We start from the raw sequence: 17,133 nt of genomic DNA, 5'->3' as shown, positions 1-17,133 counted from the left end.
CTGCGCGTAGGGCCCGCAGAGGTCGGCTTCTCTTTGGAGAAATCTGGAGAGCTTTAAAAGGTCCGGCTCTTCTGTAGTTTGAGTGGCGGCGTAGTCGAACCATCGGTAGCGTATGGCGGGCGTCAGCTTCTCTATCGTGATCTTCGTGGCTTCTGGGCTGTAGAGGTAATGTGTGCGGTCGAGAGCGCGCAGACTGGCGACGACGTTGACCACGCGGCTGGCAAAGATGCAGACGTCGCGCGGGTTGTCCGTGAGGCGCGGCAGCGCACGCAGGCGGTCGAGTTCGGACATGGCGATGGAGTCGGGGCGGCCGAAGCGAGACTCCAGGGCGCGCATGATGTCTGTGGCGCGTGCATTCAATATTAGCAGGTTCTCGACTGCTTCCTTGGCTCTTCCTCTTAGACTTCGTCGTAGTCTTGCCACGTTGTCTGTCTCGGTGAAGTCCTCTGCTGTTTCGTAATATGCGGCACGGAATGACAGCCACTCGTGGTGAGAGCCGGCGAAGTACGGTAGCTCCGTGTGGTAGCGTGGCGTGGCCCGCTGTCCGGCCTTCGCGGCGAGTGCTATTGCGGATGCCAGCTCGGAGATGTTGATCTGTTGTGGCTGGCTCGCAGCGGCTGGGACGTCCCGCGGTTGGCTTCTTGACTGTAGGGCGACGTGTGCAGGCGCGGCGGTGGTGGCGGCTGCATCGGGGGCGGCCGCGGCGACGGGGGCGGCGTGTCCAGGCGCGGCGGCAGTGGCGGCTGCGACGACGGGGGCGGCCGCGGCGACGGGGGCGGCGTGTGCAGGCGCGGCGGCAGTGGCGGCTGCGACGACGGGGGCGGCCGCGGCGACGGGGGCGGCGTGTGCAGGCGCGGCGGCAGTGGCGGCTACGACGACGGGGGCGGCCGCGGCGACGGGGGCGGCGTGTGCAGGCGCGGCGGCAGTGGCGGCTGCGACGACGGGAGCGGCCGCGGCGGCGACGACGACAGGGGCGGCAGCAACGGGGGCGACACCGGCGGGGGCGCAGAGCGCAGGCGACGGAGCTTGAAGCTGTGGTGGCACTCCCGTTTGATCCAGCCACTCTTCTACTTTCCAACTTTCAGACGCGTATTCCGACTGCTCTTCATCTTCGTCTCCACTACTTTCTGCTTCCAAGACGGCGATGCGTGCAGATATTTGTTTAAATACAGATATTTGTACTCGGGTCTTGGGTGTTGATATTTAATATGTATCTATCTATGTATTTGTGTAGATATATCAGCTGTCCGATACCCATAATACAGGCTCTGCCTAGCTTGGGGCTGGATGGCCGTGTGTGAGATGTCCCCACATATTTATATTTATTTATTTATAATTATAGTAGTCACACTTCTCTCTAACATTCCCCTGCATACATTCATCAGAGAACTCATTCTATCCACAAATACATCACATTCTGGTGCTTCGGCTAGCAGGGAGCCGAGCGAGACGGCCGCGAAAATATGGTCGATGCGGTTTTCATACATTTTGATATGTACATGTACAGTCAGCTGCATAAGTAGCTACACACTACGCTTTTGTACCGTATCAAACTACCTACTAAACAAAACGACAATGGTTGAATGAACAAACAGGAAGTTGGTAAGTTTGACAAGGTTCAAAAGTGTTACTACTTATGCAGCTGACTGTACTTCTAATCCAGTGGCTGACATATCCCTATCTTAACAAAATTGAATGAAACTAACACTAATCTGGCTAACATTTTCACAGCAGTGAAAAACCACACACCGACTCTAGCGTTGTAAACTAAAAAGTAGAATATTTACTCTTTCTTCATTCATATCACACCCCAAACACATTAATTATATCTATCCCAACTAAACTTTATATTACCTTACAGAATCCTTTACAACGCCGGAAGTACCAAAGAGATATGAAAACGAAAATCAACTACACAATTTAACGGTCTACAGTAGGGATCATCCTACCGAGTGCTCCACTCAAGACCTGGATGTGAAACCTGACCACCTGTGTACTGACATGGATGACACAAAAACTGTCAAGGGCAACAGTTTCACAGAATTTCATAAAATTGAAACTGAAATCAAGAAGGAATCAGAGAATGTACCAAATGAATTGATATTTTACAGAAACAGAATTATACTCGGCAAGATACATGTAGATGAGTCTAGCGAAGAACGAGAAATTGATGCACCAGGTGACTGTAATAATGTTGTTAACAACAAAACAAACAATGATCAAGATTTGGCAGTGTCAATATACACTGATGAAAATAGAAGCATGAGGATAACTAAACAGTATTATGAAATGGAAAAATGTTTGAGAGCGAAAATTATTCTAACAAACTGTTATACAACTCTATTGAACAATAACTGTTACTGTGCTCAGTGTGCAGTGTTGTTCCCCACCACTGAAGCGTATAGTGAACATTACACAAACACACACACCGAGTCCACTCACTCAACTAAAGCCTCGGATTCTCTTGTGACATGTAAACAAATAATTTACTCTCATGTGAAGGAATTTGTGTGTGACACCTGCAAGAAGATATTCACTAGGAAAAGGATTTTGATACAGCATATGTTAATTCACAATGACGACAAGCCATTCGAGTGTGACATTTGCAAGAAAACATTTAACCAAATAACAAATTTAAAGTCACACAAGTTATTTCACACTGGAGAAAAGCCATACATGTGCGGTAATTGCAAAAAATCGTTTAGGCACCTTAGTACTTTGAAAAACCACGAATTGATCCACACTGGGGAAAAGCCATTCCAGTGTGACATTTGCACGAAAACATTTTACCGAAGATGTAATTTGAAGAGCCACAAGTTAGTTCACAGAGGCGAAAAGCCACTCCAGTGTGACATTTGCATGAAAACATTTTACCGAAGAAGTAATTTGAAGAGCCACAAGTTAGTTCACAGTGGCGAAAAGCCATACAAGTGCGGTAATTGCAAAAAATCGTTTCGGCATTTTAGTACTTTGAAAGAGCACGAATTGATCCACACGGGTGAAAAGCCGTTCCAGTGTGACATTTGCAAGAAAACATTTAGGCATCGGGGCTCATGGAAAAAGCATAAGTTAATTCACACTGGCGAAAAGCCATTCCAGTGTGACATTTGCACGAAATCATTTACCCAAAGAGTCAATCTTAAGAAGCACATGTTACATCACACTGCACCCCAGTCATAGCTATGATTCTGATGAGTCGGAAATAATGTGAGATCCGGGAAACATGAGGAAACATAGTACATGACACGGCGTGAAACAGCGGGATGTCAGTGAGTGTCAGTGGGGCGCGCTGCGGGCGAGGGCTCGGCCTCCGCCTGTCCCCTCACTGCAGGCAGCGCCGGCGACGCACAGGCCGCGTTGTCGACACGCTCTCCTACACCCACATACAAGCGACTCCACCTACACTAACCACCTCAGTTGCAATTCTGACATCGGCGCGGACGGTCGCTTTCTAGCGGCGCCGTCTGTAGCCGTCACGTGTGACTCACTACTGAGTGACCCGGCTGCTCAAGGACAGCGTCCTGCACGCGTAGCACAGTATGGCTGCGACAAGATATAAATGACAGCTAGTTGCAACAAATTGTGTGATACCAGTTGTCCTCACAAACGCTAACATGGCCAACACGAAATAATCACTACAAGATATGAGTTACAATTTTGACAGCGAGATTGGAAGATTTGTCTTATTTCCTAACATGGGTGTACCAATTTGTCCACACTTGTCTCAGTTTGACATTTGTTTAGGTAGCATTTTATCACTCAAATTCGAAGGTGGTGATAACATGTGACACAAATTATTATTTGTTTAGTTTTTGTTAATTTCATCCTTGCTCTACAAGAAGAGATGCAAGAAAGGAAAATTACTATAATACTTACAGGGAGGATGATCCGGGACTCTAATAACCCGTTGAAAATGCTTTAAAAACAACATTTGTCAAAACACACATGCTCTTTTTATTTGACTAAAATTATATATCATATTACTTATATGTAGCGGTGTTAGCTCAGACGGTTGACTGGAAGAAATCGCGTTTAGGCGATAAGTCCGCCTTTGTATATATATACTTGTATTGTTCTTTCTTGTACTTGTTAAATTTTACTTTAAACTGTGTAATTTGTGTATACATACAATAAAGTGTTTAAATAAATAAATAAGCGCCCGCCCCTCACGGAAGAGATGTGGATTCAAATCCTGTCGCTGACATGTGCTAATAAGTTAGATAGATAGACATTCATTTGTTCCACTTAAACATTTGTACACTTAAATTAAGAGGCGAAAAGTGTGTGTTGAAGCAGACCAAAAGGGAAGCAACTCAGCGCATATGTTTGCCCTTAGGAACAAACCACAGATTTTCAGTTGTCTCCCATACTTATAAATACTTTAAGTTTGCCTATTCACGTCAAAGTATGTAGGTAATGAAGTGGCTAATTGAATAGTTTGAATGCTAAATATAGAGTTTACGAAATGTAAATAATATAAACTGTACATTGAATACATCTGGCACACCGGGCAGTCAGCGACTCATTCTAATCCTTCACCACAGCGACAAACCCTAGTCAGGCTTTATGATTTATCAACAACACGTGAACAACACACTAACTGAGATGAAGTGGCTAATTGAATAGTTTGAATGCTAAATGTGGAGTTCATGAAGTGTAAATCATATAAACTGTACATTGAATACATCTGGCACACCGGGTAGTCAGCGACTAATCCTTTCACTACAGTGACAAACCCTAGTCAGGCTTTATTATTTATCAACTACACACTAACTATAAAAAAATAAGTGGGTATGCTAGCATGTACTTACAACTATGGTTATAAAAATATAATATTTTCTTTAGGTAAGTAAAACATTTATTAAACTTTTAATTAATAAATTATAAAAAGTATACTATTTCACACACCATAAAAGCATATTAGGTATTCTTAGTTATCAACTATCACAATAATCAGTCTGAACTTTGCTTATATCAGTCATCAAATGGGTCTCATAGTATGTATGCCAAGTTTTTCAGTCATCTGACCATCATTCAGCACCACCATTCACCATTCAAGTGGTTTCTGCCAACAAGAGCTCTCCAACCGTGTCTAGGGCATCAATTTCTGACCGGTTTTGACCATCTTCCGTCTTGCCTACAAGCCAATTTCAATGTTCTGTAACAAACAAAAATGTTTTGTGGTATGTGGTATGTTGTAGAAATAATAACTCACTTGGTAAATTATTAAACACAGTTTATTTGCACATCCACAAATTATAAGTTCTTAAATTATCGAAATAAGCACAAGCAAGTACTAGGTATTATAAGCACACAAGCAAGTAGAAAGCTAGTAAATTATTTAACGTAAGCGCGTAAATATTCGCGTAGGTATAGCGTGCGTAAAGCGACATGCACTCAGCGCGGTAGTGATTCTGGCACTGCGGGCGGCGCATGCGACGGACAGTCGCGAGCCCGTAATCTATTTTTAGAACAGGCGAGGCGGTGACGTAGTTGTCACTAGCGAGCGGCGACTTGTGTCCAGTGTATCAGCGGGACGGCACGACATCATTCTTCGTGACGTGAAGGTAAGTATTTAGCGTTTTATATTTTATTGATTATTTATTTACTTATTTGTTTTTAATGTTAGGTATTTATTATTATTGTTTATTTTACTTTTACTTTTTAGTTTAGTTAATTTATATTTAGGTAGATATTTATACAATACAAAATAGCTTGCTTTTATTTGTGCTTTTAAATTAGAATTTATACAATTAATAAAATATTAAATATGATTATAATTTTTATGAATTAATTTTAATTTTAAATTATTTTATTTTGTTTGATGTAGGTATTCCACTACATTACTCCCCCGCCGAGACTGTTACTACAGGCGATAGTTGACGAAGCGTACTTTTCTTCCACTTCTTGTAGTTCTCTCGGCTGTTTTTAGGATAGGTGTAGGTACATTTTTCTTAGTGACATCCGGTCTAGCGAGAACTTCCGGTCTAGTGTGAACTTCCGGTCTCGTGTGAACTTCCGGTCTCGTGGGAATTTCCGGTCTAGTGGGAACATCTTTGTCATCTCTAGCTATGTGTGCTGGCTTTAGACGGTCGACTGTCACGGTGGAGATTTTACCTTGGATGTCGATTTTATACGTCTTTTTTCCACGTTCTAAGACTTTGTAGGGACCTGTGTATGGAGAGTCAAGAGGTTTTCTTACTGCGTCAGTGCGAAGAAAAACGTACTCTGACGTTTGCAGATCCTTTGGCATGTAGAACGTCCTGGATGAGTGCCAGCTGGATGCGGTTGGAGTCAGGTTGGAGATGTGTTTGCGTAATCTGTCCGCGAAATCTGCAACATCTATGGCCTGGTTCTTAGATGGGGAAAAGAACTCACCAGGTAGTCGCAGAGGTTCTCCGTACACCAGTTCTGCAGATGATGACTTGACATCTTCCTTCCAGGCGCTGCGTATTCCGAGTAGGACCATCGGGAGTACTTCAGTCCAGTTGATGTTGGTGTGACATTTGATAGCAGCCTTCAGTTGCCTGTGGAACCTTTCGACCATACCGTTTGCAGCAGGATGATATGCCGTGGTTGGACGATGTTGAGCACCGAGGATGTTCGCGATGTTGCGGAAGAGGTGGGACTCGAATTGTCTGCCTCTGTCCGTGGTGATGGTGTTTGGACACCCGAAGCGTGCGACCCAGCCAACGATGAACGTGCGGGCGCAGGTCTCTGCGGTGATGTCAGCCATAGGATACGCCTCAGGCCATCGGGTGAAGCGGTCGATGACGGTGAGACAGTATCTGGAATCACAAGAAACGGGTAAAGGCCCTACTATGTCCATATGAACATGGGAAAATCGTTGGGAAGGAACAGGAATTGGGGTGAGAGGAGAGGAAGTATGACGGGAAACTTTATTTCTCTGGCATTCTGTGCATTCTCTAGCCCATTGTTTGCAATCTTTGCGTATTCCTGGCCACACAAATCTATCTGAGATTAATTTGGCCGATGCTGATGCTCCTGGATGACTCAGACTATGTAAGACGTCGAAGGCTTTTCTCCTAAAGCTGAGTGTGACATACGGTCTGGCTTTAGGTGTTGATACATCACAATATAGGTGAAGTGGGCTTTCTGACATCTGTGTCTTTTCGAGTTTAAGTGCCGTGCCTTTGTGAAGGAGTTCTTGCAGCTCAGGATCTGTATCTTGAGAAGTTGCAAGAGCTTCATAATCGAAGGAATCAGTGACGGCGTCAACCCGTGAGAGTGCATCTGCGACCACATTATCGCTGCCCGAAACATATTTGATGTTGGTGGTAAATTGCGATATGTAATCTAGGTATCGAAATTGCCTTGGCGAACATTTGTCTCTTTTGGTCGTGAATGCGAACGTTAATGGCTTATGATCGGTGTAGATGTCAAAATCTCTAGCTTCTACCATATGCCGGAAGTACTTGATGGCTTCATAGATGGCGAGTAGCTCACGATCATAGGGGCTGTATTTTCGCTGCGACGGTTTCAGGGAACGAGAGAAAAAGGCAAGTGGCTGCCATTGTTGCTTCTTGTCCATTCTTTGCTGAAGAACTCCGCCGATCGCAGTATCTGATGCGTCTGTGAAGATGGCGAGTTCTGCTTCAGTGTGTGGGTGAGCTAGCATGGCTGCCTTAGCTAGGTGATCCTTGCATGCGTTAAATGCATCCATCATGTCCGATGTTAGTTCCACCGGTTGTGATCCACTTTTCTTAGAACCAGTTAGTGCTGCATTTAGTGGTGATTGGATCTTTGAGGCATTTGGGACAAATCGTCTATAAAAATTGAACATCCCAAGAAATCGACGGAGTTCCTTGACAGTCTTTGGGACTGAAAAATCCTGAACTGCCTGCACCTTACTCTGGAGAGGGTTGATGCCTTTAGAGGAAACCTCGTGCCCAAGAAAGGTTATTTTCGATTTTCCGAATTCTGACTTCGCCGAGTTGATGCAGATGCCATAGTCGCTAAGTCTTTTGAAGAGTTGACGTAAATGACCTTCGTGCTCGGCTTCAGTGGCTGAAAATATTAGCACATCGTCAACGTATCCATAGCAAAAATCGAGTCCTCTGAGCACTTCGTCGATGAATCTCTGGAAGGTCTGCGCAGCATTTCTCAACCCAAATGTCATGAACGGAAATTCATACAGCCCAAATGGTGTTGTGATCGCTGTTTTGCAAATATCTTCAGGATTTACAGGGATCTGATTAAACGCCTTCACGAGATCGATTTTGGAGAAGATCTGACTGCCAGCTAGTTGATGAGTGAAGTCCTGAATGTGTTTTATTGGGTATCGATCCGGTATTGTGCGACCATTCAGGCGTCGGTAATCTCCGCATGGACGCCAACCATTGTCTTTCTTTGGTGCGATGTGAAGAGCAGAAGACCACGAGCTTTCAGATGGTCTCGCCACACCAGATTTCAGCATCGCTTCGAATTCCTGTTTCGCTATCTTCAGCTTGTCAGGTGCTAAGCGTCGAGGTGAAGAGAAGACAGGGGGTCCTGGAGTAGTCCTGATGTGATGGACGGTATCGTGCTTGAGGGCCGGCTGAGAACCGTTTGGTCTGGTGATGTCCGGGAACTCTCTCAGTAAATTGTGATACCGTGTATCTCCGACGACTGACTTGACTGATGAGATAGTCGGTGTAGTCTGCGCCGATACTCCTTTTGATGAGAGTGACGTGGTGTTGTCTACAAGACGCTGGTTACGAACATCGACCATAATGTTGTAGAAAGACAAGAAGTCTACTCCAATGATGGCTCGAGTGACATCCGCAACAACAAATCGCCACGAGTAATCTCTCCGAAGTCCTAAGTTGAGCTCCATATGATAATAACCATAGGTGTCGATTACTGATCCATTGGCTGCGTAAAGATGGTAGTTGGTTTTTGGTCGTCTCTGTGGTAATGCAGACCGTGGAAAGACGCAGAGATCGCTTCCAGTATCAACGAGAAACTGCATCTTTGACTTACGATCTGTGACGAACAGGCGACCTGTAGCTTTGGGGCAATCGTCTGTCGCCATTATCGACCGCCCTGGTAGTTTTCCGACTCGGTGAAGTTGCAGGGTTTCAGACATTTATTGGCCTTTGGTCCAAATTTGTAGTGGTACCAGCATGTTGGGTACTTGGAATTCCTGCGGCTTGAGTTGGATGATGACCGGGTCCGATTTTGTTGGTTTGATCTTGACCTTGACCTTGAGCGATTTTGAAAGCGTTCAGTAGTAAGCTTTTTTACCTGACGTGTGAGCTCTGAGATCTGCATAACCATATCATTCCAGGCGGAGGCCGGTGGTTGACCTACAGCTGCAGCGGCTGATGTTGAAGTGCTGGCTACACCTGCGTATGGAGAAGTTATGTCGAATACACGATCGGCCAAGTCTGCTAAATCCTCTAACGTAGCACGGGGTTGGCTGGCTATAACCGTCTGGATGTTTTGAGGCATTCGGCCGGTCCAGATCGTCTTCAGGAACTCGTTGGGAAGATTTTCTCCTGCGAGGTTCTGTAAATGACGAAGAAATTGTGAAGGTTTCCTATCACCAAGCTCTTCGTGCATTAAAAGCTGCTGAACCTTCTTTTCATAAGAAGCAGATAATCTTCCGATTAATTCCGTCTTAAGTTTTTCATACTTGCCAGTAGCCGGAGGACTTCTAATTAAATCCTCAACAGCTGACGCATACTGTTCGTCAAGCTGAGATGTGACGCTATAAAATTTTGTGTCATCAGACTTAATACCAGAAAGTATAAACTGACCTTCTACTTGGGCAAACCATAGTGCCGGTTTCTGCGGCCAGAACGGCGGTATTTTTACACCGACACGGCATACTTCAGATGGTGCAGTGGAAACGCGATCTCTGACGTCGTCGTTGGTGTTGTTGCGGTCTTCCGTCTGGGAACTTCCCTTGCCAGTACTTGCCATCGTGGTCTTGTCTTTCTCCATATTATTCAGACGTTGAATGCTTCAGCGGGGTCACCAATGTGGTATGTGGTATGTTGTAGAAATAATAACTCACTTGGTAAATTATTAAACACAGTTTATTTGCACATCCACAAATTATAAGTTCTTAAATTATCGAAATAAGCACAAGCAAGTACTAGGTATTATAAGCACACAAGCAAGTAGAAAGCTAGTAAATTATTTAACGTAAGCGCGTAAATATTCGCGTAGGTATAGCGTGCGTAAAGCGACATGCACTCAGCGCGGTAGTGATTCTGGCACTGCGGGCGGCGCATGCGACGGACAGTCGCGAGCCCGTAATCTATTTTTAGAACAGGCGAGGCGGTGACGTAGTTGTCACTAGCGAGCGGCGACTTGTGTCCAGTGTATCAGCGGGACGGCACGACATCATTCTTCGTGACGTGAAGGTAAGTATTTAGCGTTTTATATTTTATTGATTATTTATTTACTTATTTGTTTTTAATGTTAGGTATTTATTATTATTGTTTATTTTACTTTTACTTTTTAGTTTAGTTAATTTATATTTAGGTAGATATTTATACAATACAAAATAGCTTGCTTTTATTTGTGCTTTTAAATTAGAATTTATACAATTAATAAAATATTAAATATGATTATAATTTTTATGAATTAATTTTAATTTTAAATTATTTTATTTTGTTTGATGTAGGTATTCCACTACAGTTTCATTAGATTTTAGTTATACTTATGAACTAATATTATGACTCCTATTGTCCTCTTCATCATCATCATAACCCATCACGTCCCCACTGCTGGGGTAGGGGTTTCCTTCCAATGAAGGAAGGGTTTAGGCCTAGCCGACCAAGTAGTGCCATGTGAAAAAAGTTTTTTGAGTTGTTTTGTGTGCATATGCCCAATTATAATAACATGTCACGGGTACTGGCACTTACCTACTGTTTTTGTCCTTCCATTGATTATATAAATATTATTCAGTCAGGCCGTGGGACAAGCATCGAAGATGATATTCTGCGCCCGTCAGGATCCTGCCCGGGCTTTTTTCTCAAGGCCTTCTAGCTCCTGGGTCCGGGTAGACAGTGGGTGGGTCATCAGTCAGGTGGCATGCTGTTTTTGTTCTTCGTCTCAGGGATCCGATGCATCGACGGCTGCCGATAGCAGGAGCTCCCAAGGAATCTGAGCGTGCTTGGTCGGGAGCAAGCTTGGTCGTATATCATTTGATGAGACGATGTCCAAGAAACTCAATAAAGTAGTTTAATGAGCCAATATGAATCCATGGGGTAGCGCAAAGCAAAGTAATATTACCAAAATAATACACTCGAAACTCTCGAAAGCACCAAACAGTCAAAATTTTCTTCAAGTTTGACGTTTGGTGACATTTTAATTGTCAAAAAACCATAGACAATACAAACAACAACCACAAATCGCACATGACAATCCGAACCGTCATATCTTGAAAAACGTTGTTTCGAGATATCGCGTTTTGAAAGTTTGGTGTCTCATAATTTAAAGAATAATAAATAATATAAATATATTTCTTTTGTGATTGGTAGATTAACTCTTTGCCAATAAAAACATATAAGTAGTTCAATTGAGCCTAAGTCATTTCATTTTATATCTACAAGTGTTTTTCTGAGGCGGTCCGAAGATAATACGGTCTTGCGTGTCAAAATTTTCGATTTTCATATTTATGACTGTATAGCCCGTTTTTTGCTTACATACTTGCTGGTAATTTGTCATATGTCGAAATAATACATACGGTTTATTTTGTTTTAGGGAAAATTAAATAATACAAAGCGTTTGATATATTTTTTCTATGGAAAATCGGTCCTTTTATTGATTAAACACGAATTTTATAAACAAGAAATCTCACTTTTAGAACAATATTTGATATTTTTTTAGACTTTATTACAAAAAAAAAACAGAATTTAAACCTTTGATTATCTAAATACTATGTACTCTTTCAATGAAATTATTAGGAACTTAGTAGAGTGCATAGTTTCGTAGCGAAGAATGATACAAAAACAATTGTATTATTTATTGCTTTCCATAATAGATAATTACAAACTATGAGATCAAATTGTGAGTAACATTTCGTCAGAATAACACGCCCTCACCAAGCGTATAAAGAAGCTGATACGAAAAGACCTTCGTTGCTACAATACACTAGTTATAGAAGCAGCTATAGAGCTAAATCGCGGGTGAAAGTATTCGTTCAGCAGCATGGGAGATCGTCAACAACTATCTACGAAGTATCATACGAAGACACTGACCGAACACCATCACCAATATCGAGCTATGGAAGGTTACAAACCAAAAGCCTATAGACATAGACGTCCAAGAGCGAAAATGGCGATGGCTGGGCCACACACTGAAAAGACCTGATGATCATATCCCGAAAGTGGCCCTACAATGGAAACCCCAGGGCGGTTCAAGGCGACCCGGTCGACCAGCTCATACCTGGAAGCGGTCCATATTCAGCGAGGCCCAAGAGAAAGGGAAATCGTGGCCAGAGCTCAACTTGCTCAACGACAGAGAAGGATGGAAGCGCCTGGTGTCAGCTCCAGACTCCTCGGAGGAGAAGCGGGATTGAAGAAGAAGAAGAAGCATGGGAGAACCACCAGACGAAGTTGAAAACTGAGGACAAGATTTGAATAGCCCTTGAGCAGCTATAAATCAAATATAATCCTGGTGCAGACAGCATTACCTCATAGCTTCTGAAACCTGGAGGTATTACTAGTCTCGAAGCCTCGGACAGCTCAAGAAGTAGTGCAAGTCGGTTGCTTGTACTGGTATAACACCGGAGGCATCGTACGATAGTGTCGTGGTATTTTTTCAACAATGGTAACCGTTCTAAGGAACTTTAAATAAAAACCGTTCTATGGAACTATAGACCGAGGCTATATAAGTGAGATTTATGTACGTTCTCAAGAATCATTTTAAACCGTTTCAATTATTTTGCCTAATTAGTTTGCCGAATTCTTAATCACCATAGATCATCAAACAGTACTTAAGGCTAGAAATAGTGCTCGACCGATGGTCAGCGCTGACCGTCGCTTGACGTAGCTATATCTATGCAAGTCTATGAGTGCAGCTACGCTGACGGTACGCGCGTGATTTCGTGTGACACGTCGGTGCAGCCGTCGGTCGGGCTCGTGGGTCAGCGTACGTGTCGGTCGACCAACGAGCTATGAGCTTGTAGGGTCGCTCCGTCAGCGAAGCACTGAATGCATTTTGCAACCGACGCGACGGTAAGCGCTGACATTCAGATGGTACGGTCAGGACGTACCGTCGGTCAAGCACTATTTCCAACCTCAGGCAGATTATAAACTTGGTGGCCATGGTTGACCAAAAGCTTTGGATATTTCATCGAGACGTGGACACTTCTGGAAACCTTGCAGAGATGTCAAATTGAATGTCGCTATATGGATGTGTTGAGGTATCTGTAAAACGCCACTACTGGCATAGCATCGACTGTGTGCTTGTCTACAAATCAAGACTGAATTGCAAAGAGTAATTCAACAGAGGGATTTAATATCGCCAAAACTGAACAGAAGTGCACTGTAATATTTATTTAAGAAATAAGTCTTATTTAATTGAATGCTTACATTAAACCAAATTCGGTGGTAGTTGCATGGGAAGCCAAAGATCAAAATTGCTCAGGAATTTGTCTAACTTGGGCAATGGGCAGACTATTAAACTAGGCAGAAGACAAGCATACTATAAGTTGACCTGCATAAGGTAAACTTCGTCACACATTTACCTTGAGTCCGTTTCTAAAGTCTGAACTCAAAGGTCTTCAATCAGTGCACCCTGCCAGTGATGACGTCTGGTTCAGAAACGGCTGTGACTGTTGGACTCCTCCAACGGGTTAAAGTCGCTTATCGAGCAATAGAAACAGCTATGCTCGGCGTTTCTCTGAATAACTACATCAGAAATAAGGTAATTCGTAAGAGATCTCAACCAAGCTTTTAAAATCTTCCTCAAGCTGAAATGCCAGGGGGCCAAACATTTAACGCAAACATCAGACTTCAGAACTGCTATGGGCATGCTCGCAATGTTGCTGTTATTGCTCTGGAAGATTCGGAGAAATTGGACAGAGTCACTATTTCTTCGACAGGTTTATACGTAAGTAGGGTCAACCAAATCATCGTCAAAGTCATTGTCTGGAGTCTTAGGTTCCTTAGCTGCAATACCCTTCAGGTTCCAAGCCTTTTGTTCGGAGGAATTGCCGTCAAAACTAGTTTAGCAGCACGTTTATGTAGCTTCGTGATGTTACTACAACTCAAATATTCCATGAATAATTACATTAAAAACCGTACAAACCGTATTATTTCTCTTATGACATAGAAAAATTATTGATTTAACTGGACAAACAGTATTATCTTGACGAATCCCATAGCTAAACCGTCACATAAAAACATACAACAATCAAATTAGTAAAAATTCAATAATAAAACAGGCAAGATAGTATTATCTAGAAATAATACAATAAAAATTCTTCGTGCGAAACAAGCAAAATAGTATTATTTACATTATAATACGTTTTGATTCATCACATTTTGCGTATTTCGTAACTACACTTGTCTTAACTTAACCTTTAACTGCCGACCTATACGTCTCACAGACGGCCGCGTTTTTATTTTGTCAATATTTCTTCACCTGAAGCGTTAGCAAGGTTCCGCGGCTCAGTACCCTCCTCCCCCCGCATGTTTTACGTGCCGTCAGCGTCCCGCTTACGTTGCTTGCACAGGTGTTCTATGCGGAGCTCGAGACGTCTCACAGACGTAAGTACGGTGTTTATGTTCCAAACTTGATACGTCTCTTGGTCGTCACCACGTTGTAAATGCATGTACTACCTTAGTGTCTTGAGGTCGTCACATCGTAATAACCATATGATTTTTTCCTACGGAATGTCTGAAAGTGGCAGTTCAGGGTCAAAAGAGAGGACACTACCTAGTGATTATAAAAATCAAGCAATTGATAATCATAGGAAACTGAGAGATAGGAGACAGGACGTGGGAGGGGATGAAATATCAGACCACCACGAGAACTACGTTGTTCCATTGAACGAGCTACAGATATATATGCCCTCACCGACTCCGGCCAGAGCATACCGTAGCGTAGACCTGTGCAATTTGTCCAAGTCAACTAAAAAGACGCACAAAAAATTCATGTTGTCTCTGCAAGAAACCCATGTGCCTTTTATGTTTCCTACAAATATGCAATAGCTGCAAGCCATAAATATGCTAACTTGATTGTGTGTCAGTTTTTTTTTTCGTTAAGTTTTTGTGCTGATTCTTTTTTATTTTATTTTATTAGTTATAAAAGAGTAAAATTATTTAAAAAAATCTACTGATATGTGTATAAATAAAAAAATATATATGTCTAATAAAAGTTCCTAAAAATGTTAAAATAAAACTTGGGGTCTCATGAAAACAGGCTGATTTCTTGTTAAATTAACTAATTGTTTTATTGACTATCCATATATTATAAGCCATTTAACTATAGTATTTTTATGGGTTGTTATAAATGAAATAAAACGAATACTTTATTTTTAATTGATTTTTCAATTATCTACGTCTCTCAGACGTAACCTCGTTGTTAGTGGCGCGTTTAGACCACGTCGGCAGTTAAAGGTTAAGATAAAACGACCGGAGCCCGCGCTTCAGACATGGTCAGCGTATTAAACTAAAATATGACCGTTTGTCCATCGACAATGCGTGTGCATCACAACAGGCAAGACAGTCGTATGGGTCCATATCTCGGCCCAGAAATGAGCTACAGATATGACTGTTTTACCAGATTGTAGAGCATGATCTGTAGAATGCAAAAATGTAATAAAAAAAATTTGCGATTTTGCAAGATATGACGGTTCGGATTGTCATGTGCGAAATGAGAGGTTTTCGGAAAAAAATAACATTTGAAAAACTAATTTGCACAGAGCAGAAAAGTTACAGTGTCACTGGGACTAACGCCGAATCACACAAATAAAACGAGTCCCATGTACACCCTATGCTAACATTTAAGACTGATATCAAAAAGTGACTCAATTTAATCAGTCACTTCACATGTTGTCTTATTATGGCCATACTAGCCGTGCTGTTGTACACCGAGATGCCTGAAATCCCGGCTCAATTGGAAGCCTCGGAACATAAAAAAATTACATTAAATCGGTAGATTAAAACAACTATTTGGTTCTTTATATTTAATAAACATTATTATTGCTAAATACTGATATTTTTTTCATATTTGTGGTACCTGTTGCTGTGCTAGTGCCGCGGCGGTACAGAGGGCCTTCGCAAGAGTGCGCCGCGCCGTCCTGTCCTCAGCAACTGTCCTGGCTTCTGTCCAGCTCAGCGCTTGCGCTCGCAGCTCGCCGTCAACTGTACGCCGCCATGTGTGCACCGACGACCGGGACACGGCGTCTGCGGCGGCTACTAGCTACTCATTCAAAGCTTGTTTTGTCATTACTCTTATGTGAATAAAATATTGGACAGTAACCACCTATATAATTTTAAAGACTACAATATACTTCACCTCAATAATCAATAAATACCTACGTTAGAGAGTTTATTTGTAGTAGTGTTATAGAATGCGATCAAATTTTTTGGCGTTTTAAGAACAACGTAGTTTCTTGCTGCCCTTGGGTCCCCCGCACCCCGGCAACTTAACTGAGGGCTAGGTGTGTTTTTCATAACTGATTGAGCAGTGAAAATCGACATTTGTACGGTGCGGAGCTAGTGCAGCACGTATACCGCTAGGTGGCGACTCTCTCGCGCTACACAAATTCGCGTTTACTCGCCGCTATTCTAACGGAGTAAAAACTCGCACTCCCCATGCGGGTCAGCATGGAGACGGGGAGTTGAGCGCAACGTCTAGTGTATTGTTCCTCTGTGGCAATGTGTCTGACTATGCGGGGCTGCGGGGGACGCGGGGTCCTCACTAACTCTAGTAGGAAAGTAGTAACTAAGAAGATTTAATATCATTCCACTTAAGGCAGGCTTCATGCAGGATTAGGTATGATCTAGGTACATCAATATACATAAAATATAAAAGTACTTTTATGGAGTGAGAGAGTGAGGTGAGTCCAAGGAACGTAATACCTACCTACTTCTCTTTCAATAAGAAGCCGCTCCTCTGTCAAGCTATGAAATGCTACATGACAGCGCTGCTATAGGTAAGTAACTA

The 17,133-nt window shown here is 42.9% G+C and overlaps 2 protein-coding genes across 8 annotated transcripts in view; one reads left to right on the top strand and one right to left on the bottom strand.

The window, feature by feature from the left end:
• Positions 1-17,133, bottom strand: part of LOC119693291 (zinc finger protein 1 homolog) — a 538,991-nt gene that overhangs the window by 310,465 nt on the left and 211,393 nt on the right. The window lies entirely within an intron of this gene.
• LOC119693302 (zinc finger protein 62-like) overlaps positions 1-17,133 on the top strand; it is a 159,265-nt gene that overhangs the window by 129,598 nt on the left and 12,534 nt on the right. For 3 of the 4 annotated variants that reach the window (XM_048623993.1, XM_048623989.1, XM_048623991.1), the window contains one exon: positions 1,862-3,946. In XM_048623993.1, the coding sequence (XP_048479950.1) occupies positions 1,862-3,180 (1,319 nt within the window). In that variant the 3' untranslated portion in view covers positions 3,181-3,946. Of the gene's footprint in view, positions 1-1,861; positions 3,947-17,133 lie in introns of those variants that run through there. The other variant, XM_048623990.1, reaches the window with a different exon arrangement.

The sequence above is a fragment of the Plutella xylostella genome, chromosome 11 (assembly GCF_932276165.1).
Source record: "Plutella xylostella chromosome 11, ilPluXylo3.1, whole genome shotgun sequence".
Lineage (NCBI taxonomy): Eukaryota > Metazoa > Arthropoda > Insecta > Lepidoptera > Plutellidae > Plutella > Plutella xylostella.
The sequence above is the reverse complement of the archived record's forward strand: the minus strand, read 5'-3'. Positions and strand labels throughout refer to the sequence as shown.